The sequence below is a fragment of the Microtus oregoni genome, unplaced genomic scaffold (genome assembly GCF_018167655.1).
Source record: "Microtus oregoni isolate MIOR12 unplaced genomic scaffold, Mior012 000013F_ref0000133, whole genome shotgun sequence".
Classification (NCBI taxonomy): Eukaryota; Metazoa; Chordata; class Mammalia; order Rodentia; family Cricetidae; genus Microtus; species Microtus oregoni.
Genome location: NW_024543072.1, coordinates 24,059,012 through 24,086,634, shown reverse-complemented (window position 1 = coordinate 24,086,634; position 27,623 = coordinate 24,059,012). Strand labels below are relative to the sequence as shown.

The following is a 27,623-nucleotide window of genomic DNA, read 5'->3' as shown; positions in this document are numbered from 1 at the left end:
ATGCACACACACACGACATGCATCTATGTCTACATACACATGAACGCACACCTAAAGAAATAAACAAGTCTGTGATTATATGTCCATTTTCTAGAAGAAATAGTGGACTTCAGAGAGACTGCAGGACTCGTTGCCCTTCAAATTTGCTGACAACCTTCATACTATAGTGTCTCTTATGGGTCATCCTTCATGGCAGACCTAAGTAAGAAATAATCCTGCTTAACTGTGGGTGTTTTCTCTTCGGAGATAAGGTCTCCCAAACCTTGAACTTGTGCCAACAGAAATGAATACTAAACCATCTGTGGTCATTCGAGTCCCTGATATCTTTGGATTCAAATATTAGTTTATTGCTTACGGTGTATATATTACTTTGGTTAAGATTAATTAAGAGTAAAAAATATCCCAAGCCAGCTTCATTTGGGAGTGAGTGTTGGCACAGACCCTCAAAAGCGCTGTGTCCTCCTGCTCTCATGTCTTCTGGGATCCAGATCAGAGGTCATCAGAAAGCCCATATGAGTTTTTAAAATCTAAATGTACAGATTTTGAAAAGCTTGACACTGGCATTTCCTTAGCAAGTCGTTAATAAGTAAAGTCCCCAGAGAGTGAACCCTCCAGAGACCTATAAAAAGAAAATTAAAAGCAAGATCAACTGTGCTTCCGTAAAATCCTACATTCTTTTGTGGCTACAAGAAATAAAGGGAAAACAAAACAAATTTACCTTTCCTGAAGATGATTTCCATTTCTGTTCTGTAAGTCACCGTGGAATAAGAAACCAAAATCAAAGGCCAAAGATTTAATTCAGATACTCAAATTCTTTTATTTACCAGATAGGTGTGGAGCCCTACTCCGTGCCAAGCATGTGCTGGTATACAGCAGCGAGAAAAACCGTGTGCGATCTAAAAGGGCTATACTCTATGGAGTGAGGTATGACCCAGGATGTATACAGATAGTTTATAGTCTTCGGCAAAAGCATAGCTAAAGACTCCAGGCTGACACCGCTTTCTGCCCTCTGTCTGAACCAGCTGATCTTAGAAAGTGACAGACATCGACAGAGCAGCTGACCTCAGGTCTTACAGTTTAAATTTGGGCAGCCATGCCAGTCACAGCCTCAAAAATGCCATCACTCAGAGGAACTGGTGCTGCACTGAGGTTTTCAGGGATGTTGACTCCTTCAAGGGACGGGCCTCTGAGAGGGCATAGGTGCTCCCAAAGGACTCTTCCTGGTGCCCAACAAGTGTCTTCCACTTTCTTGCCCCGGTTCGGCTGTTGTATGCATACACCTTCCCAGAGACTGAGGAGAGAAAGCACACGGCATAGAGAAAGTGAATGGCGATAAACTTGCACCCAGTGTTTAGCAGACGTAGGCTGTGTGGTCCTAAAAGGGGCTGACGTGATTTCTCAAGTGTTGCTTTCTTTGCCAAGAGAAAAAGAAGCAAAAGGAAGAAGTTTGGAATTTCCCATGCACTTAAAAATGTGTGCCTTCTAGTGAATCCTTTGGTGGGAACAATGGTACTATATATCCATACTTCCAGCAGTTACATTAACCTCCGCAGATGACTTTTTAGAGGTGGATTTTTAGAACATGCATCAGTGATGGAGTCGGAAGCCTCTTGTCTAGTTGACTGTGCTATGCCAATGTCAGGTTCTTACTTTGGACAATGTATTGCAATTTTCAAAGATACTCCCTTTAGGACAGTGGGTCCCACAACCTATGGGGTCTTGATCCCTTTGGGAGTCAAGTGACCCTTTCACAGGGGCCGTAGATCACATATCCTGCATATCAGATATTTACATTATGATTCATAACGGTCACAAAATTACAATTATGAAGTAGTAATGAAATAATGTCATGGTTCAGGGTATTAAGGGTGTCACAGCATTAGGAAGGTTGGGAACCACTACTTTAGGAGAAACTTGGTAACAGATAGGTATGAAGTCATTCTGTATTGGTTTTTGACAATTTTGTGAGCCTATAATTGCTTTTTATAGGTTAAAAAAAAAACAGCTCAAAACTGTCACTGGGTCTGCTCCACCCCACAAGTTCCTTAATTGATTTAAGGATTTATCAATCAATCTTTTTAGAAGTAATATTGAGATATTGGAGAAAGAATATGGGCAATAAGGCTTGAAAGTAGCCTATCATGACTGTTTATTGGATGGCTAGATCAAAAATCAACAATAGTAGAAAATTTATTCTTGTAGTACTGTTCAGATTGTAGAAGTACTCAGGAAAGTATATGCAAGATTTTCATGACAAACACACCTACTGTGCTGGAGGGGTGCTTACCTGTTAGAAATAGGGAAACTGAGGCATGCATTTGTTAACTGATAGTGTTAAACCATCTGTAAGTGATTATCGCACTTTGAACTTAACAGCCAAATGTAGGAAGGAAACTGCATGGTGATCTGTGTTTGTTTGACTCCAGAAACAAACAGGACTTTAAACCTCATGTTCTAGGTCCTTCCTAACATATGGTAAACAATGATAAGAAGGAAGATAGGCAGGTTAATATCACCGTCCTGCAGAGCTGTGCTATGCTGAGCCAGCTCCGCAAAATCCATTCACTGAAGGATGAGTCTTCTAACGTGCATATGAACAGCAGTCTTCACTGAAAACCCCTTTCTACACACACACACACACACACACACACACACACAACTTTACACCTATCCAGCCGTTTACCCTGGAATTTGATAATGATAGCTATATTGTGCATCTAACAGTCGGGTTCAAAACAAGCGAAGTGGCTGTGGCTGCACCAGAAAACCTGCACAGGACAGACCAGCCGTCATCACAGTGTGTGCATGGAGGGTCTGTTAGTAACTATGGATGCTGGGGTTGGGACAGACGGTGTGGCTGCTGAGAAGCTCCCCTGGCTCCAGTAGATGGTCCTAGACACACACAGGCATCACTAAGTAGACTCCGCAAGTTTTTGTTGCTGTTGTTCCTATTTTGGTGTTTTTATTTTAAATACATAAAGTTGGGGAGAAAATGTGTTGGAGATGGAGGGGGAGAAGCTGGAGATGAGAAAGGGGGGTGAATTTGTTTAAAGCGCATTACTTGTGTGATGCTTGATCTTTTCCTAGTTAAAAATAATACCAATCTGGGCCCAGAGGTGATGGAGGAAGACATCTGTAACTCCAGTGTTGGTAGTGGTGGGGTGGAGAGTCAGGTAGGTTTCTGGAGCTTACTGGCCGCCCACTCTAGCTAAAGCAATGAGGTCCAGCTTTAGTAGGAGACCTTGTCTCCAAAGTAAGGGAGAGAGCAGTTGAGGAAAGTACACAGTCACAAACACATACTGATTAAAGTAGTTTTTAATAAAAAGCATAATTTTGTAATTGTGAACATTTGACATAAAAAACAAAAGAGATATGTTTATAAAGCACCTACAAGCCTGGTGCATGGTGTTAAAGTATTGACTAAATGTGTACATATTTCTAATTTTAGAGGAAGCCAAAAATAGCATGAAAAATTTTTTAATTACTTCCAATAATAATGGTAAAGTATGGGCTGGGGTTATAGTTCAGTGATGGATGATTTGCCTAGTACGGGGAGATCCCACAGTGATGGGCCACTTGCCTGATCCATACAAGATCCCGCAGTGATGGGCCACTGTCCTAGTGCAGGCATGACGCCATGTTCAGTCCCAAGCAATGGAAAATAGCAACAATAGTAGCAATAGAGGAGACATGGAGAGGGCCTGGAGTCACCCACACCGGTTGCTTTCCTAGTCTCATGCCAGGAAATCTGGTAAAGGATATCATCTGCTTATGGTCACTTAATGTCACCCTGCTACTCTAGTACCCTCCTCATCTGCTTCTGCCTTCCTGCTTCTTAAGATCCAGTCTGTCCTAAAGAGGCACATCAACTCTCTTCCTCCCTGCCTCCGAAAGCAAAGAAAGCCACGTGACTGTAACCCATTCTCCAAGCCTCTGACTCAGTATCAATTAAACAGGAACAATGATGGCATTTCCATCACAGGAATCTGGAAATCAAATGCAACCTTTGTTGTTGTGAAGAATGAGAACAGCAAGCAATGCCTGGCATCTGGCAACATCTGAATTTGTTCACATGCCCTTTTAGTAAATTACTTGAGACTGAAATTCCTAAGAGCCTATTTAACATACAACAGGTAAGGATGAGTGATACGTTTTCAATTAATAAAATATTTTAAAGAGTGACTTTATTTAAGGAAAACCTGGAAGCCAGCAATAAAATATCACTGATTTCATGCCAAGACACCCAGAGCTGGCAGGAGCTAAATTACAGAGAAATATCACAAGAGTCTGCAGTCTAGTGAGACTGTTGTTACTAATACCTCATGTTGCGTGGCATTTGACTAAGTTATTCTTATATGCATTATGGTCATGTTTAAATTGCACAGCAACCCCCAGGAGACATGCAAAGCCCACTTTTCAGTTGTGAAAAGGGAGACTCTAGAATATTAAATGCCTCCGCCAAGGTCACAAGGAAGGGTGTCAATGACATCAACTTCAAAGCCTCTGCCTTCTACTTCCAAATCTGTGGCTTGTCTTACATCTCTAACCATTCCTGAGGCCTCTTTCTTCCTTTAGGAAGACTTGCATGGAAAAGAAAAGTTTGTGCAATGTTTTATAAAAGGAAGGTATGGTCTGCTTTGTAGCCCTAGGATTCATAACAGATAAACGATAGGATAAGAGTTGTGAAACTGACCCATGGGGCCTAGAGATACAGGAGCTGACAAAGACAGCTAAGGCAGCCTTTGAGCTTGACCCTTACTAAGGTTTCAAGTGCCGCTTGCTTAGAATCTGGGTAGATATTGGTGGCTCAGCCAATAAGCAAGCAGAAGTGATGCCCTGTGATTTCCAGGGCTGGACCTCAAAAGGTGACATCTAGAGATGCAAGTTACTGTGACCAGTGTGCAGCTAGTTCTGACAGAGAAAGTACATGAAGAGGCCAGAGGACCCAACTACACCCAACCTGCAAATGTCTTTCTGTGATGGCAAGCTGTGAGTATAACCACTTTGGACCCACGACATCAGACGAGCAGCCAGAAGAACAGAGCTGGAGGGGTATCACTTATCCACACAAAGATAAAGAACTTCCCAGGTGATAGTTCATCACATTCCTGACACACTCAAGTACAAATTATAATAAGATGGTTATTATCCTAAACCAGTAGCCTTTCAGGCTGTTTGGTACCCAGAAATATATAATCAGGAATAAAAGTATATTTTATTTATTTACTTGAATGGAGTTAACTAAACTTGTTGTCTATATTTTAAAGATGCATATTTCATATGTAATAATGTAGATGTCCTGTTCCTTTGGCCTCATGGAATTCTAAATGTCTGACCTATATCCAGGTGTCAATAATTTGATAGGAATAAGTAAGGGTGATGTCCCGCAAGCACTAAATGCCATTGATAATTCAACTGTTTTTTTTTTTAATCTGATCCCTTCTTAGTCCTAGAGTAGCTTTCTCAAGCATGGTTATTTTTGCAAAGCATAGTAAATAATCAATCCATTCATATTTTTGAGTATCTAAATCCATAAATGATATTTAATTCAAAAGGTACAAAAGCATCATACCTGGATCAATGGCTTCTCCATCAAACACAGTTTCATATACAGTGGTTTCCTTTAAAAAAAATAATGCTCACATAAACAATAAAGGCAGCTTGATAAAATTACTTCTGTCATGTGTTGAATACTTATGATGGCTAGTTCTAATTTCTGTCAACTCAATATAGCCTAGAATCACCTGGAAAGAGTCTCAGGAGAGGGTTACCTAGGTCAGGGTGGTTTATGGGCATGTCCTGGACGGGGGCCTTAAGTGTGTTTTTTTTGATGTGGGAAGGTCAAGCCTGAAAGTGAGTGGCACCATTCCCTGGTTTGGGGCTCTGAACAAGTAAGAGAAGAGAAAACTAGCTGAACCCTAAGTCTCCACGGGTTTATCGCTCTCTGCTGCCGACCGTGATGTGACGAGCTGCTTCAAGCTCCCGTCACTGCAGTGACAGACCCCCGCGTTTGTAAGACAAAATAAACTTTCTTCTGTAAGTTGAATTTTTGTCAGGATATTTTATTACAGCAACAGAAATAAGTCTAGGACATGATTTCTTTTCAGTCCTCCCATCTTTCCCATCTGTAGAAGGTTAGCAGTTAGCAGGGAATAAAACTTAATGGCTGTCTCACTTCCTCTCAACATCCCTTACGATGGTCTGCCTGCCATGCTCGCTGTTAATAGGACACTTCTCTCATGGGACTATTGTATGAGGCGTGTCATCGGTCACACCGTACCCTTCCTTCCGAATCTGTATGCCAGCTTCCTGGCTTTCCAGACCCTCAGAATGCCGCTGCATTTGGGAGTACTTTAAAGAGGTAGTGAAGAAAAATGAAGATATGGATCTTAGCCCAATATGATCGACAGGACAAGAGCCCATGGGGCACGGACAACAGATTGTCCTCAAGGCCAAAGAGCCTCAACAGAACCCTGAGCATCTCGCCTCTAGGACCCTGACTAATGAATCTGTGGTTTAAACCAGGCAGTCCGTAGTGTTTTGTTACAGAAACACCAGAACACTCTCAGCCTCCTGACAGAAAAGGGGGAAAGTGGAGCATTGAGAGGGAGCCAGCCTATGAAGCAATTCCATGGCCCGACAGGACTTTGGTGGGAATGTTCAAAGTGGGCAGGAGGCAAGGAGAATGAAAGTAAAGGTGGCCTGTCTTGTTCTTTGCTGTATTATGGATCCAAGATCCAGCCCTCTCTGATGTATTTATGTGAATTACACATCAGCTAAGCTTTGGCCACTTTGAATTGATTTGCTTCTCTGGCCGTAGATTTACCATCTGCTAAATACTCTAACATTGAGGAGTTTGCCCAGGTCTGTCCCATGTATAATAATTTTGAATATAGTTTTAAATTCTAAGTAGTATTAAATAATGCTAGATTTACATTTGCCTAGAGTCATCTTTTCTATGTGCATATATATTTTAGGTAAATTTTAATCTCACCAAGTTTCTGAAATTCAGGTTCTGTAGCACACACTAATTTAGCAAAAATGATGAACTCAAGTGAATTTTATTTCCTTCCTACGAAGCATGAATAGATTTTACCATATCCTTAGAAGGAAAATAATGTAACAAAAATAGATGAAAATGTACTTACTGTTAGAACTTCTAGCTTTTTATTTCTGGTTTCTGTGATAACATTTTTTTCTTTTTGATTTCTATCCCCTGTTTAAAAACAAAAAAACAAACATAAAGTGGTAAATAAACAAGTGAGAAGTATGTAGGGGGCGGCATTTTCAAATGATGTGATTTGGACTGGCAAGATAACTGAGTTCTGAGGTGCTTGCTAACAAGCATGACAGCCTGAGGTTGGTGCCCACAGGGTAGAAGGGCAAACCCGACTCCCACCAGGTGTCCTATAACCTCCCGCAAAATTGAAATTAAAATGTGGTCACCTCAGCAATCCACACACTAAACTTGAAGTGATTAGCGTGGCTCCTCCACAAGGACAACAAGCAAATTTGTGATGCAGTCCATATTTTTAAAATAATACGAAGAATGCCTTATATAAAAATCTACTGTTTGTGAGGTTCATTTATATGCATATATGTTCATATAAAATAACTTAATTGGAGCATCACTGATTGCTAAAATAAAAAGCCTGGGATTACTGGGTGGTGGCAGCACTGCCTTTAATCCCAGTACTTGGGAGGCAGAGGCAAATGGACCTCTGTAGGTCCTGGTCTATAGAACAACTTCCTGGACAGCCAGAGCAACACAGAAAAAAAAAAAGCAGCAAATATGGGATACTTCTCTTCAAGCTGCTAGTTGGGGTGTCCTAGAGATTCCCCCAAAGATATAGGCTCATTGTCATTACCCATGGTTGCCTGCTGAAATTTGATCATCATGGAATATTCAAGTTGCTATTGATTGGGAAGCCCCTTCCCTGCTGTCTAGCTTCCACAGTAGTCAGAGTGCCTTGTAAGCTGCTGGGGTTAAGAAGCTGCCACCAGCACTCCCAGCTGTGATACTATGAGCTTTAATAGCCACATTTAATAGCTTTAATAACTTAGTAAGCTCTGCCCATGAGTGCAATAGCCACATGAACGTTATAGGATAAACAATTGTTCTCTGATTGACTTTTGGGCTGACTTCTCTAAAGGGAAAGAATGCTTGGCACTGTAAATCCCAACAAATGGTTGGGAGCGCACACATCCTGGAAGAGGACCTACTACTATTATTCCTCCAAAGGGTCAAATATCCCTCTAAATTCATTTCTCTATACCAATAAATTGCTGCAAATTTTGGACCTCATCAGCAACGACACAGAAAGACACAACTGGTCAAAGTGGAGAGAATCAGGGCCGCCACAAATAGATCATCTATATCAAACCCTCATCCCAAGGCTCAGGGGCCATCATGGAAGAGCAGACAGTTGTAAGCACTAGAGGTCATGGAGGATATGAGCAAAACCATGTCTTCTGGACATGACAGGACTCTCAGCAGCAAAGTTGCCAGTACAAGACCTGCACAAAAGCAAGTCTCTCGGTAGCTTAGCATGGAGCAAGTCAGGGACATTTGATGACTTCTGGCAAAGGGGGTACCAGTCAGTTTGTTTGTTTGTTTTTCTTTTCTAAGAGTATTTATTGGTCCTGGTGGGTCAGCCATTCTCAGAAGATATGAAGTTGTGACAGGAAGTAGTGGACAGGTAGGAGGGTGAATCTAGGAAATTTTACAAGAAAGAACAGAGGTGGCTATGATCAAAACACATTTCAAGAAATTCTCAAAAAGTCAAGGAAATATTGTATTAAAATAAGTACATGTAATTTTTAAATTACGTAATTCAAGTCTAATTAGTAAATCATATCTTACCTACAACATACTTCATTCCTCTGTATAAAAAGAAAATTTGAGAAAACACCAGTTAAATTATAACAATGTATGTTGAAATAATTTCATTCAATAGTTAACATGTGACTGTTAGCCCAACTAGTTTTTTCTTAAAGAAGCAACAATGTGGTTTTCATTAGCTGTTTCCATCTGCTCTACTGCACCATTCTTAAAAAAAAATCCCGTGTGGTTGACAAAAATACAACTCCAAATCTAGAGTGTGTGTGTTACCCTACATGGAAGCACAGTAGTGTGTATGTGTGCGTGTGTGTGTGTGTGTGTGTGTGTGTGTGTGTGTGTGTGTGTGACTAAGATTGAATCCAGAGCCTTGGATATGCCAGTTAAACACTCAACCGGTAACTTTCATCCCCTTCCTTCCTTTACTTTTCATTTTGATACAAATGGTCCAACTCATGCTGATTTGAATCTGCCATCCTCCTGCCTCAGCCTCCCAGGGACCTGGGATTATAGGCCAACTCCACTTTCGAAGCTATTGCATTCTCTACCCTGAAGAACTGTTTTGATAAGTGGTGACAAAAGCAGGTGTGTTTTCTATCCATTTCTTTGGCCTCAATAAGTTTTAAAAGCAATCAGGTGTATGGAGACGGAGCTGACATTTATTGCCTACAAGTCCCTAAATTAATGCCTAGTAAACGGCAAACATCTGCCCAAGCCACTTTACTTCAAAAGAATATGAGCGTGTTTGTTTGTTCACAAATTTGTTTTTTAATTCTTTATATCAAACTTAGAAAAAACTCACATACTTGAGTTTCGACTTGGAGTCTTCCTTGGCCATTTTCTGAGAGCAGTCTTTAATATTTCCATATCTCCAAAAAAGAAAACACATCCAGAAAACCAATCCAGCAAAGAACACAGCCATCAGCGTGAGGACGAAAGGCACGTACCAGGCGCTGTTCTCGTAAGTGTTGATAGCTGTGTACACAATGGTCAGACCTTTCCTTTGCTGGAAAATTATTCCAAAGCAAACAGAGTGTTAGTCTCTGTTTTTAAAATACATCTGTTTACACGGTGTAACATCAGTGTAGAAACACCATCTTAACAGACTCACGCATATTCGTAAGTGCCCAGCTAACAATGAGAAATGCAAAAGAGCCACCAAATTAAGAATGTAGAGATGGTCAATGGCCACACCACCCTGAACGTGCCCAATCTTGTTTGATCTCGGAAGCTAAGGAGGGTCGGGCCTGGTTGGTACTTGGATGGGAGACCGCCTGGGAATATTGGGTGCTGTAGGCGTAAAATAAATAAATAAATAAATAAATAAATAAATGTATGTAGAGATGGCGCTGCACGAAATGGCCACTCCACGATCCACATCAAATCCCGTCTCTTCTTTTCCACCTGTCTTTTGATCTATAACATTCAGGGTTTAGCTCAATGATAACGGAACACTTTCAGGTTTCTATGTCCCTGGTATCTACTCCCTTTTGTGTAGCTTGAGGTAACAGTGCATTCTTGAAAATCAATACTCAGGGAAAAAGACTTTGTCGTTTTTATTCTAAAGGCCACAGAACAGTAAAATACACTCTAAAGTCTACTGAGTAGGAGCTTTCATCTTTGGGTGACTGATAAGCCATTATATAATTCAGCAGAGGTTTTCCACATCTGCTTTATAAATGATAAAATGCTAAAAGGTCTGCTAAGTGTTGTAGGGTTGGGCTGAAGATGCGATGCAGCGGTGGCTGTAAGGCCTGCAATGTGAAGCCTGGCACATCATAGGTGTCCATTATTATGATACCAAAGTCATTGCAAATGTCCATTTGTAGAGGCTTTTAATGGCTCTAATTCACTAAATAGTGCTCCCTTCTACTGAGCAAGACCTTCATATTATTCGACCAGCAGTTTAGGGGAGCTCTATAGGCAGTCTAGTGGCCCTCTACATTTATTCATGTAATTTTCTCTAATTCCTGTGCACACGGTATTTATTCACAGATGCACAGTGTCCAAGAGAGCCCAGCAGGGCTTTTATGGATTAGTATAAAAGTCAAAAAGCCTACAAGGGACAGTGATGGCCTGAGCATTCTTCCAGCACTTCTGGCTGGTCTTTGGCTTTGCAGTAAACTATTTACAGCATAGAGATCCCAATTAAATTCTGTAACTCTTTACTTCAAAACTGGTTGGAGAAGGTGGCGTGCTGGTTCTTCTCACGTAAATGTCCATGACCGCGGTTCCTGTCTTGGGCTTGATGGCTTTGCCGTATTTCAGGTTGTCGTCGATCACGTGCACCACAAGATGGTATCGCCGCTGCACCTCGGTTCCAGATTCGAAGCTGAAAGGATTCTGCACAATTAATTTGGGCGTATTTGTACCCCGACTTGGGTCTAATTTGAAATGAAGGTTTTCATTTCCTTTAAAAAGAATAATGGGAAAGTCAGAATTAGTTTATAATACATCAAATTGTCTCAAGCTACCTTTAGATGATGTTAAAACACAGATCATGTACATAGGTTGAAAATTTGGGTTTTACTATAAATTTCCATACTTATAAAGAGCTTATAGTAAAGTTGAAATAAAATAATCAATAAATACATGGAAAAGGTGTTTTAAACTAGGCATGTTAGAGTAAGACTCTACTCTTAGCACTTGGACAGAAGAGGCAAGAGGATCAAGAGTTCAAGGTCATCCTTGGCTACATAGAGAGTTGCAGGCTAACCTGGTCTACAAAAGACACTGTTTCGAAAAAGAAAAGAATAAAAATGTTTTAAAGGTCAAGTTCATGAGGCTAACCCCCACATGTGGCAGAAAATCTCATGCTCTTATCTGATTATTATCCCTAATATTTTATCTGATTATTATCCCTAATATTTTTCCTCTTCCTTTATTTGACTGTCCCGTTCAACTTGGTCTACACCCGTGGTTCTCAACCTGTGGATCATGACCCCTTTGGGGGTCAAATGACACTTTCACAGGTTTCACCTAAGACCACTGGAAAACACAGACATTTTAATTACCATTTATAACAGTAGCAAAATTACAGTTATGAAGTAGCAGCAAAAATAATTTTGTGAGTGGGCTCAGCACAACATGAGGAACTGAGTTAAAGGGTCACAGCACAAGGGAGGCTGAGGACCACTGGTCTAGACTAGTATCTAATGAGTCATTCAGACCACAGTACCAATTCCGTCCTCAAGAAATTACGTCCTCTTGAGGGCTTAGAAGACACTATTATGAACAAGAGAAACAGGTGTAAATATCAAACTAGTCTTCATAATTAAATAGTATGTCTACACTATCATCCTTTCAGAAGAACAGCATGAGACACATGAAAGGGTCTTATTGTCGTGGTCAAGACAAATGTCAAGACAGTGTTTTCCTGTGTAGACTTTCTCTTGATTTATGATTTTATGTGTTGATGATACCAAGTATAATAAATAACGAGCGCCATGAATGCCTTCCACATCTATCTCAGAATTGTCTGTGTAACAATTTCTAAAAATGTCTCATACATGGTTGGTCTCAAATAAAGGAAGATCTCCTATAGACGGCAAGCTGGGGACTGTAATGTTTATGTGAATCTATGAAGAGCCAACAATAATACAGTCAAAACCATCTGGTCTTGTGAACTTGTAACAACATCATCAGATGGAAAGATGGATTCTGTTTTCTTCTAGCTCTTTGGAGAACAAACTTAACTTCTTGTACTAAAACCACTATCATTTTCCCGAGTCCTGTAGTCACAGGAGTAATTGAGCTGTGTCTGTAGACATGAAAGGGTGCCGTGAAGAAACACAACACTAAGCTATCAAATTGTCTAACCCTAATAAACAGTCACTTCTAGAGTTACATATCATGTCTGACATTGTAAGCTAATGTCAGCTTGACATATGTTTGCGATTAAAAGAAATAATTAAAGTATCCACCAGAAGCCATTTCAAAGCGCATCTCAAAATCGTGTGAATCTCTGTCGTGGCAGTTTAATTTGAGGCCATTGACGTTTGTCCCAGCAACAACATCATCAGAGATGACGGCCGTGGACAGATAGGGGATGCAGACGGGTGCTTCATCATTCTCATCTTCAATGTCAACAGTGACCTGTCAGTGATGAAGGGAGAAGAAACATCACGTCCACATCATGAGACGATCTATAAATAAAATCAGAAACGAGCATCTGGATAGGGGCAGATCACCCAGAATTATTAAGTAAAAAGTCTAATTTTTTTTCTGAGTCTGAAGGCATGTTCTTGGAGATATGGATTCTGGCTGTCAGTCCCTAGTCAGTGGTTTGTTATTCTTGGGTCGGTTGTGGCAGTCTCTGTCCCCTTTAGGAAGAATTTCAGGCTCTTTAGATGAACCTCTATAGGAAGCACAGTCATACAAATTAGAGCAAAAGCAATGCTGAAGACCCCATCTCGGAAGCCGAAGCTCCATAGACTCTTTGAACTGCCCAGGTTCAGTGGCAGATACACCCTGAAGACATTTCCCCTAACTTAATTAAGGGCCTCTTCTGTATTGTTTCCTCAAACACAATGTATATCTGACCATAATTAGGGCTATTATCGACATTTTCCTAATTAAATTACCATAAACCAGGAAGCTGTGATTTACATGGAAAAAGATGGAAATATCAAGGATTTGAAAATGTCAGTGACGGAATGCCAATCGGTCTGGAAAGGCTCTCTGCCCACCTCTCCAATGACTAATAGCTTCCCCAGTAGCATTAGCAGAAGAATCCCTGGTGTGACTACATCTGCAAGAATTATCTTTTCAAGCATGTTTGATGGAATGTTTTAATAACATAGTTAAGTTCTTGGAGGAAATCCTGCATTTCTTAATGTTACTTCTCCGTAGGTTGAACACAGCTAAATGTTGTATCGAATGTGTGAGATTTTTACAAATTACATTTAATTCATTTATTTTGTGTACATATGTTTCTGTATGTGTGCACGTGGGCATACTACAGCGCTATGGGTGTGTGATGTGTGTGTGCACACCTACTATAGCACTATATGCGTGTAATGTGTGTATATGCATACTACAGCACTATGTGTGTGTGATGTGTGTGTGTGTGCATGCCTACTTACCACAACACTGTGGTGTGTGTGTGTGTGTGTGTGTGTGTGTGTGTGTCTGCCTACTACAGCACTATATGTATGTGATGTGTGTGTGCCTACTACAGCACTATGTGTGTGTGATGTCAGAGGTCAACTTTCAGCAGTTGGTTCTCTCCTTCCACCATGTGGATCCAGGAGATCAAACCAGATTGTCAAACTTGGTGGCAGGCGACTTTAGCTGCTGAGCCATCCTACTGACCTGCAAATTTTTTTTTATTTAATCTTAATTTAATTACTTTGGTATAATTCTTGTTGGCATAAACAATCTTGTCAGAGGCTGAATGTAGAATGTCCCCCATAGACTGTGTTTGAAAACTCGGTCCCCAGCAGCCCATGGCACTGTTTTTGAAGAGTTATATGGCCCCTTTAAGGAGAAAAGCTTCACTAGAGGAAGGGTGTCTTTGGGGACAGACCTGGAAGATTTAAGGTCCTGCCTCACTCCCTGCCTCTCTTTGTTTCATAACTGTGGTTGAAGGGTAATCAGCTGCCTTGTGATCCTGTTGTCATGCATTTCCTGCTTTGAGGGAGTGTGCACCTTCTTAAATGGGAAGGCAAAACACACACATACACACCACCCACTTAAGTTGCTCCTTGCCCAGTGTCTAGTTGCAGCGATGGAACAGTTACCGCTCCAGAGTCTCTAATGCCAGACTGTTTTTCCCTACTTCTCTCACACAGCACCCCACACCCCCTCTCTGGGCTGCCGTCTGCAGGTTTAATTCGTCCTTCCTTCTTGGATCGTTTACCCACTAGTGTTCATCCACATCAGCCTGATGCTGTGAGTCCTGGAGAATACGCATTCGTCTTGGTGTATGGGAGACACAAAGAAAATTGAGTGGTTGGATTGAATAAGAACAGAAGCTAAATATAGCCAGGCCCAGAACATTCAAACACTGTGGGCCTTGGGAAGGATGCTGGAGCCTAGTCCAGTGGGTCGTGAAGTGAGTGAAGAGGTCATAGGACAGGCAGTGGACCTTTTTCAGGAGGCATTCTGGCAGACTTCAGGGCCACAAGCAAAGACATGGTTCTAGGAAATAGTCTGCTCTGTTGGGTCAAATACAGGCAATGGGGCCCAGCCGGGATATTAGCAATAGATGGGTGAGAAGTAAAGAGACAGATTGCCTAAAGGATTTGAAAAAAAGAAGAAGAATTTGGGGCACATGGCAGAGAAGAGGTGCCCAGACTTCATTCTGTCTCTTTGAGCTGAGTAACCTCAACTGGGTTAAGACATCTAAGCTGTGTAAATAAAATGCTTCATTGCATTAAAAAGGGGTGGAAGGGGTGTTCGAAACTACCTTGCAGTATGGGATTGAAAATGAATTATATACCTAGAGCTCATCATACATAACACTTGACTTTATTGGGTTCTTAATAAAATTATATGAGGGTGATGGTGGTGATGATAATGAGGATGGTCCCCTCATTATCTATCACCTTTTTCCTCAAGGAAAGTCAAAGTCATTGGCATGATCATTTTGGTACTTGATATATTGAACTCCCCAAAGGTATATGTGACAATATCTTATACTTTTATCACCCAGGGTTCTGTACGTACACATTTGATAAATATTCATTAAGAGGAGGAAAGAATGAACAAGTTCTTCTTTAACATGACTTCTAAGCGTCTATAAGAGAACTGTCCAAGGTACCTCATGTGGACAAGCACTCTCGTGAGCATCATCCCAAGACTGCAAACCTTCAGAATCCCAGACTCAAGGCTTCACCCTCAGCCCTCTGAAAGTCCTTCTAATCATTGATGTAAATAGGTCTCATGTTTTCCTCACAGTGACACAATCACTCAAAAAATAAATAAATAAAAACCAAAACCTTGTGTAATAGCAAAACTTTAGCTTCATTAATAATGTGCCCCCCATAATAAATACATCTCATATTCTTAATGCCTTTAAAGAGTCTTTTGGCCTTTCTAAAATAAGTTAGAGACACACATATCCTTCCATGTCAATACTATGACATTGCAAACATTGCCTTGAGGTAGAAGCAGCCTGGATTTAGTGCAAGGCCTATGGATCTTATATTAACCCTGGGTACATTTTCTAAACTCTGTGCCTCAGTTTCCTCATCTGTATGGTGAAAGTGAGAAGAATAATGCCTCTTTCAACTTTTTCACATCTTTGTTGTCCATAAAGATTCATGCTACGCTTTTAAGAACAAATTCACACCAGAGAGAGAAGTTAGACAGTTCCTGCTTCCCCATTCAGACTTGGAAAGGAAATTTCTGGCAAGTTATAGAGCACTTGAGCAGTAAGAGACCATCACAAGCTTCTCCATTCCCTGCCTGATCTCCCCGAGGTGATAACTTGAAACTTAATGCATTGCTCAGTCATACAGACAGAAACCCTGTGTCTCTTTACTTACCGTGGCCTCTGCGGTCCGTGGGTGAGCTCTGTCACAGTCCACAGCTTGTACTGTGAGGTTATATTGCCTGACTGATTCATAGTCTGGCTGACTGGTGAGCTCAATCACTCCAGAGAAAGGGTGAATCCAGAACCTTCGGACAGCCTGGATGTCCCCACTGATTATCTTGTATGTCAGACAATTTGGCGGGTGGTCCTCATCAATGGCAGTCACTTGTCCAACTTTGTAGTAAGCTGCCAATGGTTCACAATGTTTATTTTTCTCATGTACATACACTATAATAACGTTTTTAATTTTTCAAATGATAACCTGAATTTCCCAGGTGATAACGTAAATCCCTTTGCATGGTAATGACTGTTTGAAGACTAACCCTCCATATGAGGGCAGATAGATTTACAGAGAAGCCTCAGCCACTTTAGAGCACTGGTTTCACTCAAATGAAACAACTTAAAATAACTTTGTAATATTAGTAGTTAGCTTTATCTTATCTTTATGTTGACATTAGTGGCAGATAATGTTCAGAAGCCAGATGCTGAAACCAGAATATCTAGTTTACAAATCTCAGCCTCACTTACTAATGTAACAAAAGGACAATTCTGTAGGTTCCTTCATTTTCTTTCTTTCTTTGCAGATTAAGTACAATAACAGTATTTACATACAGACTTGTGACAATTGGATGAACTGAAACACATGAAAAATTAGAGTAATAGTAAATGCTAAATAATAATTATTATTTGCCTAATTCTCTCATTGAATTTTCCCAACAGCCTTATGTCAGTAGATTTTATAAATAAGGATTTGAGAGCCTAAGATGTTCATTCTCTCAAGGCAACAGAACAAGTAGGACTCAAGTTCATGTCTCCTAATTCTACAGCCAGATTGAAAAATAGCTTCGCACTACTTCCAGTTAATAGTATGCCCAGACAATCATTTAGAAGAATGGTAATTACAGTACATTGATTAAACTCAGACACCAAAATCCTTTGCCCTTTCTGCGTTCACGTTATTAGCCACGCAGGCAACCCTAGCACTCTGGCTTGTGACTTGCTTGGATCCATGAGATAGTGTTAGTGAACCTGGTGCAGGCAAGAGTATGAGAAGATTTTGAGAAATTACATTGCCTTTCTCTTGCTGAATACTCCCACCCCGCTTACACACACTCTCTCCTGACTGTTAAAATGCTCTGTGAAAGTGACTGGTTCTATTTTAGATGTGAGCCTAGCCTTTAATGACTGAGCCCTCAAGAGCATTATGGGAAAATCACAGAGACAGCTGACCAGAGCCAGTGGGAGCTCATGAACCATGGACTGACAGGTGGGGTACCTGCATGTAACCAAATTAGACCCTCTGAATGTAGGTGACAGTTATGTGCTTTGATATGTTGAAGGGGACTGGCAGTGGGACCAGGACCTGTCCCAGGAGCATAAACTGGCTTTTTGCATGTAGGGATAAGTCCCGCCCCTTAGGGGGCGTGTTTGCCTCGGGCTAATGTTTGCCTATAAATTTGGCAAACATGCTCGCAGCACTTGCTTCTGCTTTCCTGGTCTCCGCGGGAATAGTGGTTCTGTAAGTATAATTCTCCATTAAAGCCATATATATATATATATATATATATATATATATATATATATATTTACAATCTGTCTGCATTCGTTTACGCCATTACATTTGCAGACCATTTCCTATGGTGGGACAGCTAAGTTAGTTACTCTACCTTTAATGGGGTTCATTATACAGTATCCTCTTTTTTCTTTTTGTTAATTGATTTTTATTGAGCTCTACATTTTTCTCTGCTTTCCTCCCTGCCTCTCCCCTCACCTTTCCAGCCCTCCCCCAAGGTCCCCATGCTCCTAATTTACTCAGGATATCTTGTCTTTTTCTACTTCCCATGTAGATTAGATCTATGTAAGTCTCTCTTAGTGTCCTCGTTGTTGTCTAAGTTCTCTGGGATTGGGTTTGTAGGCTGGTTTTCTTTGTTTTATGTTTAAAAACCACCTGTGAGTGAGTGCATGTAATAATTGTCTTTCTGGGTCTGGGTTACCTCACTCAAAATAATGTTTTCTAGCTCCATCCATTTTCCTGCAAAATTCAAGCTGTCATTTTTTTCTGCTGTGTATTACTCCATTGTGTAAATGTACCACATTTTCCTTATCCATTCTTTGGTCAAGGGGCATTTAGGTTGTTTCTAGGTTCTAGCTCTGACAAACAATGTTGCTATGAACATAGTTGAGCACATGTTCATGTGGCACGATTGAGCATGCTTTGGATATATACCCAAAAGTGGTATTACTGGGTCTTGAGGAAGGTTGTTTCTTAATTTTCTGAGAAATTGCCACACTGATATCCAACAGGGTTGAACCAGCTTGTATTCCCACCAGCAATGCAGGAGTGTTCCCTTTTCACCATAATGTTTCCAGCATAAGTTGTCATCAGTGTTTTTTATCTTGGTCATTCTTACCAGTGTAAGATGGAATCTCAGAGTTGTTTTGATTTGCATTTCTCTTATGGCTAAGGATGTTGAAGATTTCCTTAAATGTCTTTCAGCCATTTTAGATTCCTCTATTGAAAGTTCTCTGTTTAGGTCTGTACTCCATTTTTTTTATTGGATTATATGTTCTTTTGGTGAACAATTTCTTGAGTTCTTTGTATATTTTGGAGATCAGACCTCTGATGTGGGGTTAGTGAAGATCTTTTCCCATTCTGTAGACTGTCGTTTTGTCTTGTTGACCATGTCCTTTGCTTTTCAGAAGCTTTTCAGTTTCAGGAGGTCCTATTTATTAATTGTCTCCGTGTCTGTGCTGCTGAGGTTATATTTAAGAAGTGGTCTCCTGTGCCAATGTGTTCAAGTGTATTTTCTACTTTCTTTTTTATAAGGTTCAGTGTAGCTGGCTTTATGTTGAGGCCTTTGATCCATTTGGACTTGAGTTTTGTGCATGGTGATAGATATGGGTCTATTTTCATTCGTCTACATGTTGATATCCAGTTATGCCAGCACCATTTGTTAAATATACTTTCTTTTTTTTATTTGATATGTTTTGCTTCTTTGTCAAAAATCAGGTGTCCGTATGTGTGTGGATTAACATCTGGGTCTTTGATTTGGTTCCCCTGGTCCTCCTGTCTGTTCTTATGCCAATACCAGGCTGTTTTCAGTACTGTAGATCTGTGGTGGAGTTTGAAGTCAGGGACTGTGATGCCTCCAGAAGTGCTTTTATTGTACAGGATTGTTTTGACTATCCTGGGTTTTTTGCTTTCCCCTATGAAGTTGAGTACCGTTCTTTCGAAGTCTGTGAAGAATTTTTCTGGGATTTTGATGGGCATTGTATTGAATCTGTAGATTGTTTTTGGTAAGATTGCCATTTTTACTATGTTAATTCTGCCTACCCAAGAGCATGGGACTTCTTTCCACTTTCTGGTGTCTTCTTCAATTTCTTTCTTTAAAGATTTAAAGTTCTTGTCATACAAGTCTTCCACTTGTTTGGTTAGAATTACTTCAAGATATTTTATGCTATTTGTGGCTATTGTGAAGGGTGTTGTTACTTTGATTTCTTTCCCAGCCCTTTTATCATCTGTATAAAGGAGGGCTAATGATTTTTTTTGAGTTAATCCTGTATCCTGCTACATTACTGAAAGTGTTTATAAATTGTAGAAGTTCCTTGGTAGAATTTTTGGGATTGCTTATGTAAACTATCATATCATCAGCAAACAGTCATTACACAGTATTCTTTTGGCAAGAGATTACAGCAAGGATAAGCCTTTCTTCAATCATTTTATACTTGAATCATCAGCTCTGCTACATGATTATCCAGCTCACCAACAGGTGCATGGGTGTTTCCCCTGGGCCATAATGAAGAAGAAAGCATTTCGTGTGCCATCCCCAACACTTTCAACCTTAAAGGATATTTCCTTTTCCAGCATCCTCCTTTAATCAAGATTCATCTCTTGTGATGAATTATTAAGTAGGCCACAAACACAGTTTATGATATCAACAACAGAAGAAGCGCATTCATAGATGAGAAGGCTTCTTATTTTGGCAGTTGCAGAAGGGAAAGCATCTATTGCTTGATCCAGAGCATCATTATTAAGAAAGGGGTACTGCAATGGATACATGGCCATGGAGAAGAGAGAACCAATGAAACTGATCTCTGGCATACAGACATGGAAAATGATAGGATCATTTCCACGTTTAACACTCGGTTAAGTACAATGGGAAGTGTATTCTTCTGAAGGGGCAAAATTAACCTTTCAATAAAGTCTAAATGTTATCTTGAGCATCTTTAGCTGAATTTTAAATAGAGTAATTATGGAGCTCAAAATGCTGCCAAACCTCATCAAAATGTGCTGGAAATGGAAGGCATTTTCCCTTGTGACCCGCAACCCAGCTGATTCAATTTCCATCTCTCTTCTAAGTCTATTGTTAAAGGAGTTCTTTGCCTACACCTACATCTCTTCATAGATTTTAGTTAGCTCATCACACCTTATCGGTTTCTACTTTAAATATTATAGATCTCCATAATTATAATTTTCATGTAATCTGCTAGACATATTTAAATCTTCTCTGCATGGAAAACAAAATTTATTAGTATAAGATTTTGTTTTGTTTTGTTTTGTTCTGCCTTGTTTTGTTTTGAGCTAGCCTGAAAATCGATGTGGAAACCAGGCTGGCCTCAGACTCACAGAGGTCCACCAGGCTCTGTTTCCCAAGTAATGGGACTGTGAGCAAGTCCCACCATGCCCAGCTCTTTTTATTTTTTATTGCTTTTATTGTGCTATACATTTTTCTCCTCTTCTCTCCCTTTCTCCCCTCTTCCCTTCTAACCTCTCCCATGACCTCCATGCTCCCGATTTACTCAGGAGATCTTGTCTTTTTCTCTTGCCTATGTAGATCCGTGTATGTCCCTCTTAGGGTCCTCTTTGTTGTCATGGTTCTCTGGAGTTGTGGACTATAGGCTGGTTTTTCTTTGCTTTGTGTCTAAAAGCCACTTATGAGTGAATATATGTTTTTTATTATATATTTTTCTGGTTCTGGGCTACCTCACTCATATTTTTTTCCTAGATCCATCTATTTGCCTACAAATTTCAAGATGTCATTATTTTTTTACTGCTGAATAGTACTCCATTGTGTAAATGTACCACATTTTCCTTATCCATTCTTTGGTTGAGATGGATCTAGGTTGTTTTCAGGTTCTGGCTATTACAAATAATGCTGCTATGAACATAGTTGAGCACATGTCCTTGTGGCATGGTTGAGCATCCTTTGGTTATTTTCCCAAAAATGGTATTGCTGGGTCTTGAGGTAGGTTGTTTCCAAACTTTCTGAGAAATCACCATAGTGATTTCCAAAGCAGCTGTACAAGTTTGCACTCTCACTAACAATGGAGGCATGTTCCCTTACCCCACATCTTCTCTACCATAAGTTGTCATCAATGTTTTTGATTTTGGACATTCTTATGCCCAGGTACTTAATGTAGTATTTAAATATCCTCCAAGTCTCTAGATATAACAATTGATATTCTGAGGGTGAATTTGTGTTCAGTGTAATTTGACATTTGCAGTGTCCTCCTAAGGGTAGTTTGAACTGCGGAGGTTTTGTCTCTCTGGTAAATATCTCAATACATGCGTATGTATGTATGTATGTATGTATGTATGTATATAACAATTAATAAAAAAACAGGCTATGAATTTGAAAGAAAGCAAAGAGAAATAGGTAAGAGGATTTGGAGAGAAGAAAGGAAAGGAGAAATGATGTAATTAATTATATTATAAAAGAGAAAGAAAATGACTCAAGAGGACTTTAAAACAAAGCAAGCAAACAAACAAAAATCCCAACACTTCAATTCCACTCATTCAGCTCGTGTGCTCTAATAAGGAAAATCAAGGGATCCTTTTTGTTTTTGTTTTTGTGTTTTGAAAAAAAAAAAAAAGAAAGGAGGATGTTCCAGCACACTGAAAACTGCCGGCACCCAGGAGACATCAGCAGTGTAGCTATCACTGGCAGTGGAAAACAGCCCAGCTACTAGGCTGGAAAGTTGGTTCAGAAGTTAAGAGCAAACAGTGCTCTTGCAGAAGGCCCAAATTCAGTTTCCAGAACCCGTGGCTGATGGCTCCCAGCTGCCTCAAATTCTAGATCTGGGGCAATCTAGCATCTGTGAGCACCTATACTCATGTGCACATACTCCCACAGAAACACATAGTTAAAGATTCCTGATAGGCAACAGCTAGCATGTGCTCTATGATCCACACACATGGAATGTCAGCCATACACACAAGCCTCTTCTCAGCTCTATGGAACAGTTATTATCCTTACTTTACAGATGCGAACTCAAAAGTACAGGACTTGCACTATCATTCATTTGCACAAAAGCTCTGGAAGACCTGGGTTTGAATCCCTAGCAAAACACACACACACACACACACACACACACACACACACACACACACACACACGGGAGGAAGAGGCATGGAGTTTTCTGCAGCGCATTACTGGGAGTAAGCTGAAGAAAAGACTGCCAACTTCTCAGGGACATCAAAGCCATGAGATGAGAACAGGGACTTTGAAGCTATTATTTAGCCTCTCAAAAAACTGCAGAGCTTCAAAGATGCTATAGGCAGAATGGCAGGCAGCAAGCCACACACACTGGCTGTCGTGCCTCCAGAAGCAGTCCCTTCTAGGAACTCAGGTTCTGTGCTTTCCTCTAACTTCCAGAGAAGTTTGTTGTGGTGTGTCTTCAAACACAAAGTGGTGAATGACTGTTCCAAAGCTCAAGGAAACTCTTTTCCCAAGCCAAATGTTTTTAGATATTTCAGAACTTTTCTGTGGCCTGGTCCAATAGACAACATTGTAAAGAAACTGGTGATTTTCTATTCAAATGTAGAAACTGAGTGAAGACGTGAACTTTTAAAAGAATAATTGCCTGGCTCTTTTGCTGGAGTGCTTTGGACAAATGAAAACCTTATCTCTAAATATACCAGGATCCTCTTCTGCTAAGTAAGCATGGGCATCTCTATACCAAAACAGCATGGACAGTTTATTTTGGACGTTTACATTTTAGAAAGTAAATAATTTTATTTATTAAGAAATCAGCAAAATTTACTCTCCTAATGTTTATACTATAAAAAAAAAAATTAGTCCTCATCTGCCCATGGAACTAACTGGGGACATCGCCTTGGGCTCCTGGGAGCCACTCTAGGTTCAAGTCTCTTGCCAGCCCCAAGGTGGCTCCCTTAACTAAGAATTGTGCTTCCGTGCTCCCCTATCCAGCTTTCCTTTATCCCAATCATTCTGTTTCCCCAAGTTCCCCCATCCTCCCCTTCTCACTTTTCTCTCCCCATCTCCCCTTAAACGACCCTATCCTATAGCAATACTGACGAATATCTTGCATATCACCATAGAACCTTCATCTGGTGATGGATGGAGATAGAGACAGAGACCCACACTGGAGCACTGGACTGAGCTCCCAAGGTCCCAATGAGGAGCAGAAGGAGGGAGAAGATGAGCAAGGAAGTCAGGACCACGAGGGGTGCACCCACCCACTGAGACAGTGGGGCTGATCTATTGGGAGCTCACCAAGGCCAGCTGGACTATGACTGAAAAAGCATGGGATAAAACCGGACTCTCTGAACATGGCGAACAATGAGGGATGATGAGAAGCCAAGGACAATGGCACGGGGTTTTGATCCTACTTCATGTTCTGGCTTTGTGGGAGCCTAGCCAGTCTGGATGTTCACCTTCCTAAATATGGACGGAGGGGGGAGGACCTTGGACTTTCCACAGGGCAGGGAACCCTAACTGCTCTTTGGACTGGACAGGGAGGGGGAGAGTAGTGGGGGGAGGGGGAGAAGGGTGGGAGGAGGGGGAGGGAAATGGGAGGCTGGGAGGAGGGGGAAACTTTTTTTTTCTCCTTTTCTCAATTAAAAAATAAAAATAAATTGAAATATAAAAAAAAAATTAGTCCTTATGGAATTGCCATAAAACGAAACCCTCAAAGATACATAGAGATGTGAGTTACCAGAGACCATTAACTTATGGTAGCAGAGACAGGTTTGAAGCCAATTTCTTTTGACCCCTGCATGAATGACAGAATCACAGCTATTACCACTGCTGCATTTTCCAAACAGAATCAGACTAGACTAGGTAGTACGTACTAACTCATACCTAGTTTAGAACTGTAATAGATCGAACCTTAGCCATAATACTGACTTTGGACCTAAAACCTTGACCCCAGTTGTTCATAAAATTTGTGCTTTATGGATAATAACCTCGTTGTCCCTACTTGCTGACACTGAGTCATTGTTCGGAGGCAAAATGGGTGAGGAATGAGGCAAGTCAATAACGTGCATTTGTCCATCACAAAAACAAATCCTAACACTGACATCAAATCCCAAGGTAGCCTTTGAGCCGTCATCAGGATGACACTCTGAGAGCATCACCAGAGAAGATAAACATCTCCCAGAGGACTTGATGCCCACAGTGCTCCTGTATCTGCTGTGTTCTCTACATGTCCGTGCTCCCCTTCCACTGGTCACTCAGTAGAGACCTGGTGAGTGTTTCCTTGTGGACACTGGAAGGTCTAAGAAAGGGGACATTCTTACCTCCTGATGTTTCTGGAACTGAAAACACATAATGTGAGGCTTGAAATTTGGGGCTGAAGTCATTGTCGGGAGCGATCTCCACAAGGATAGTCACGGTCACTGGAAAATGGCGGAGTGAATTAATACGGTTATGTTGCTTTATTCTACAAACGGAAACATGTCTCCAGTTACAGAATTAGCACAGCATTATGAAACTACCATCGATGTCTCATCCTCCAAATGACTGCGTTCCCACACTGTGTGTTCTCAGGGCCACAGCAGTGGTGTGACCATGAAATGTCCCCCACAGTCTCGTGTGTTTAAATACTTGGTTCTCAGCTGAAGGGACTTCTGTTGGGGAAGGTTGTAGACCCTTTAGGAAGAGGATTTTCCGTGGAGAAAGTGTGTGGCTAGGGGGTGAGCCTTGAGGCTTTACAACCTGGCCTCCTCCTCCTGTTCAGCCTCTGACCTGATTGTGGATGTGGTGTGAGTGGCTAGAATTCCACCCTTACTCTCACATTTACTGTCCCCTCGTGAAGAGACTCTCTTGTAGAAAGTATGTAATTATAACATATATTCATGGGTAGTTGCATATACATGAATATATGTTATAATTATACATTATACATAGTGCTAAATAACTATTATACAGGACCATGCTTTAAAACTAGAAGGCGAAATGAAAAAAGACTCAGAAAAGCCATGTTTAATGCTTGAAATTAGCATAAATTCTATGGCCTTAAACTAGATTTAACTTCTCGGAAGCTCAGTTTTCTCATCAATCAATCACTCAATCAAGTAGGTGTCTATCTCGTTCATCCCAGTGTGGACTTAAAGTCAGAGGAGATAATGATCAACAAAGATTTGCAAAGGATAAAAAGGCTCAGAAAAGCAGTTACTACTGGCCAGGCAGATTGCTCAGTATGTAATAACGCTTGACCCAAGCCTAATGGCCTGAGTTCAGTCCCCAAGATTCAAATGGTGGAAGGAGAGAACCTATGCCAGAAAGTTGTCTTCTGAGCTCGACACACACGTTATGGCATAGCCTACCCCCCATGCACACACACAGACACACACACAGACACACACACACACACAATCAAATAATTAAGTGTGGTAAAAAAAAAATAAAAGATTTACTGCAATTTTTGCACATTGCATGAAAAAGAAGGAACTCGTATTTGAGGTTAACAAGCTAAGGTAGCTTATTAGATAGTTTTTAGAAAAAATAGTTTGATATTAAAACATAAAAAGAAGAAACTTGAAAACAAGGAAGTTTTAAAGTAAAATTATAACACAGCATAGAAAGCACTAAGGACATTGGTATTACCGCCCTGGTTTCACAAGAAAGAGACTGAGACAAACAGAATTAAATTCATGGTCCAATGTAACAAAGGTAAAAATTCAAGGAGAGCCGGGCGGTGGTGGCGCATGCCTTTAATCCCAGCACTCGGGAGGCAGAGGCAGGCGGATCTCTGTGAGTTCGAGGCCAGCCTGGTCTACACAAGAGCTAATTCCAGGACAGGAACCAAAAAAGCTACAGAGAAACCCTGTCTCGAAAAATCAAAAAAAAAAAAAAATCAAGGAGTAGATGCAAAAACAAGTTATATTGGTTAATATCATCTCTGAGATATTAATGTGCCAAATGCTAAGTCTTAAATTAAATAAAAATGAAGAGGCTTTTATGGCAAGACTTCTTGAGGTTCCTCTCTGCTAGAATTTATTGTGCATCTCCGGGTAAGCGTTCCTCCCAAGACTTGGCTGGCTATGAAATTCTCCTTTAACAGATTGTCTCAATTATGAAAGAGGTTTGGGATAGCACCTCTCCTCAAACTCTGTGCCATGTAGGTCAAACAGAAACCCGAGATCTCTATGACCTACGTTTCAGAAACATTACGGCATGCTTTGCCTCCCAGCATGTACTATTATATTTACTTTCCGGGATAAAGTGCACAACTTCTGTCATAATCTCCACAGTATCCTTGATCCATTAGAAAGTTTCAAGAGTGCTATTCTACAGAAACAAATGGTTTACTTTAAAGCTGTACATTTCTCTCAATAAACCCATTTATATGTTGCAAGAGCAGGTGCCATTACAACCCTGCCATACTCTGATTTTTTTACTGCATCCATAAAGACTCCAAATTGTGGGAATTAGCTGGCCTATAAAAACAGAAGGAACCAAATGTGCAATTTTGCAAGTCTATTTTATGAACAATTACTGTGAATATATTGGGGTGTGAGGATCAGAGGGGAGATGTTGTTGAAAAATATGTTTTTTCTCTTTTCTGTTTAATAAAGTTCAAGTCTGATGAGATAAGAAAGTTATTTAGCTATGAGGAAAAATAACACATCCTAAAATGTCACTTTAAGCTACATGATAGACTTCTCATGATGGTCTACTGGTACCATCAAAGAAAAATCAGAAATACTTTAGGGTAAGATGTCATGTCTTGGTTCCTGCCCCCAACATAGCACTTCTCTGGGTAGTTGTATAATTCTATAAACCATCATTTAAACTTAGTCTCTGTGTTATTAACATTTCTGGTCACAGAGATGATATTAATAAAGATATTAAAAGAAGCAGCCAATGGAGAAAGGATTTTGACTCTTGGTTAAAGCTGGGAAGGTGTGGCAGGAGGAAGCGATGGGCATTTGTTCATCAAGTCTCAGCAGACCGGGAAACAAAAAGACAGCAAGAGCCAGGCTCAAGACATGGGTCCCAT

General features: G+C 40.6%; 1 protein-coding gene and 1 pseudogene across 1 annotated transcript in view; one reads left to right on the top strand and one right to left on the bottom strand.

Annotated features, from left to right (window-relative positions):
- Positions 1-5,543: 5,543 nt before the first annotated feature.
- The window catches only part of LOC121455385 (cadherin-related family member 3-like), a 91,333-nt gene continuing 69,253 nt past the window's right edge, over positions 5,544-27,623 (bottom strand). The window contains exons 12-19 of the mRNA XM_041663046.1: positions 24,919-25,017; positions 16,330-16,562; positions 12,763-12,934; positions 11,009-11,250; positions 9,646-9,845; positions 8,864-8,883; positions 7,149-7,216; positions 5,544-5,621 (exon numbers count right to left, since the gene is read on the bottom strand). Of these exons, the coding sequence (XP_041518980.1) occupies positions 5,544-5,621; positions 7,149-7,216; positions 8,864-8,883; positions 9,646-9,845; positions 11,009-11,250; positions 12,763-12,934; positions 16,330-16,562; positions 24,919-25,017 (1,112 nt within the window). The remainder of the gene's footprint in view (positions 5,622-7,148; positions 7,217-8,863; positions 8,884-9,645; positions 9,846-11,008; positions 11,251-12,762; positions 12,935-16,329; positions 16,563-24,918; positions 25,018-27,623) is intronic.
- LOC121455474 lies at positions 10,020-10,138 on the top strand (annotated as a pseudogene).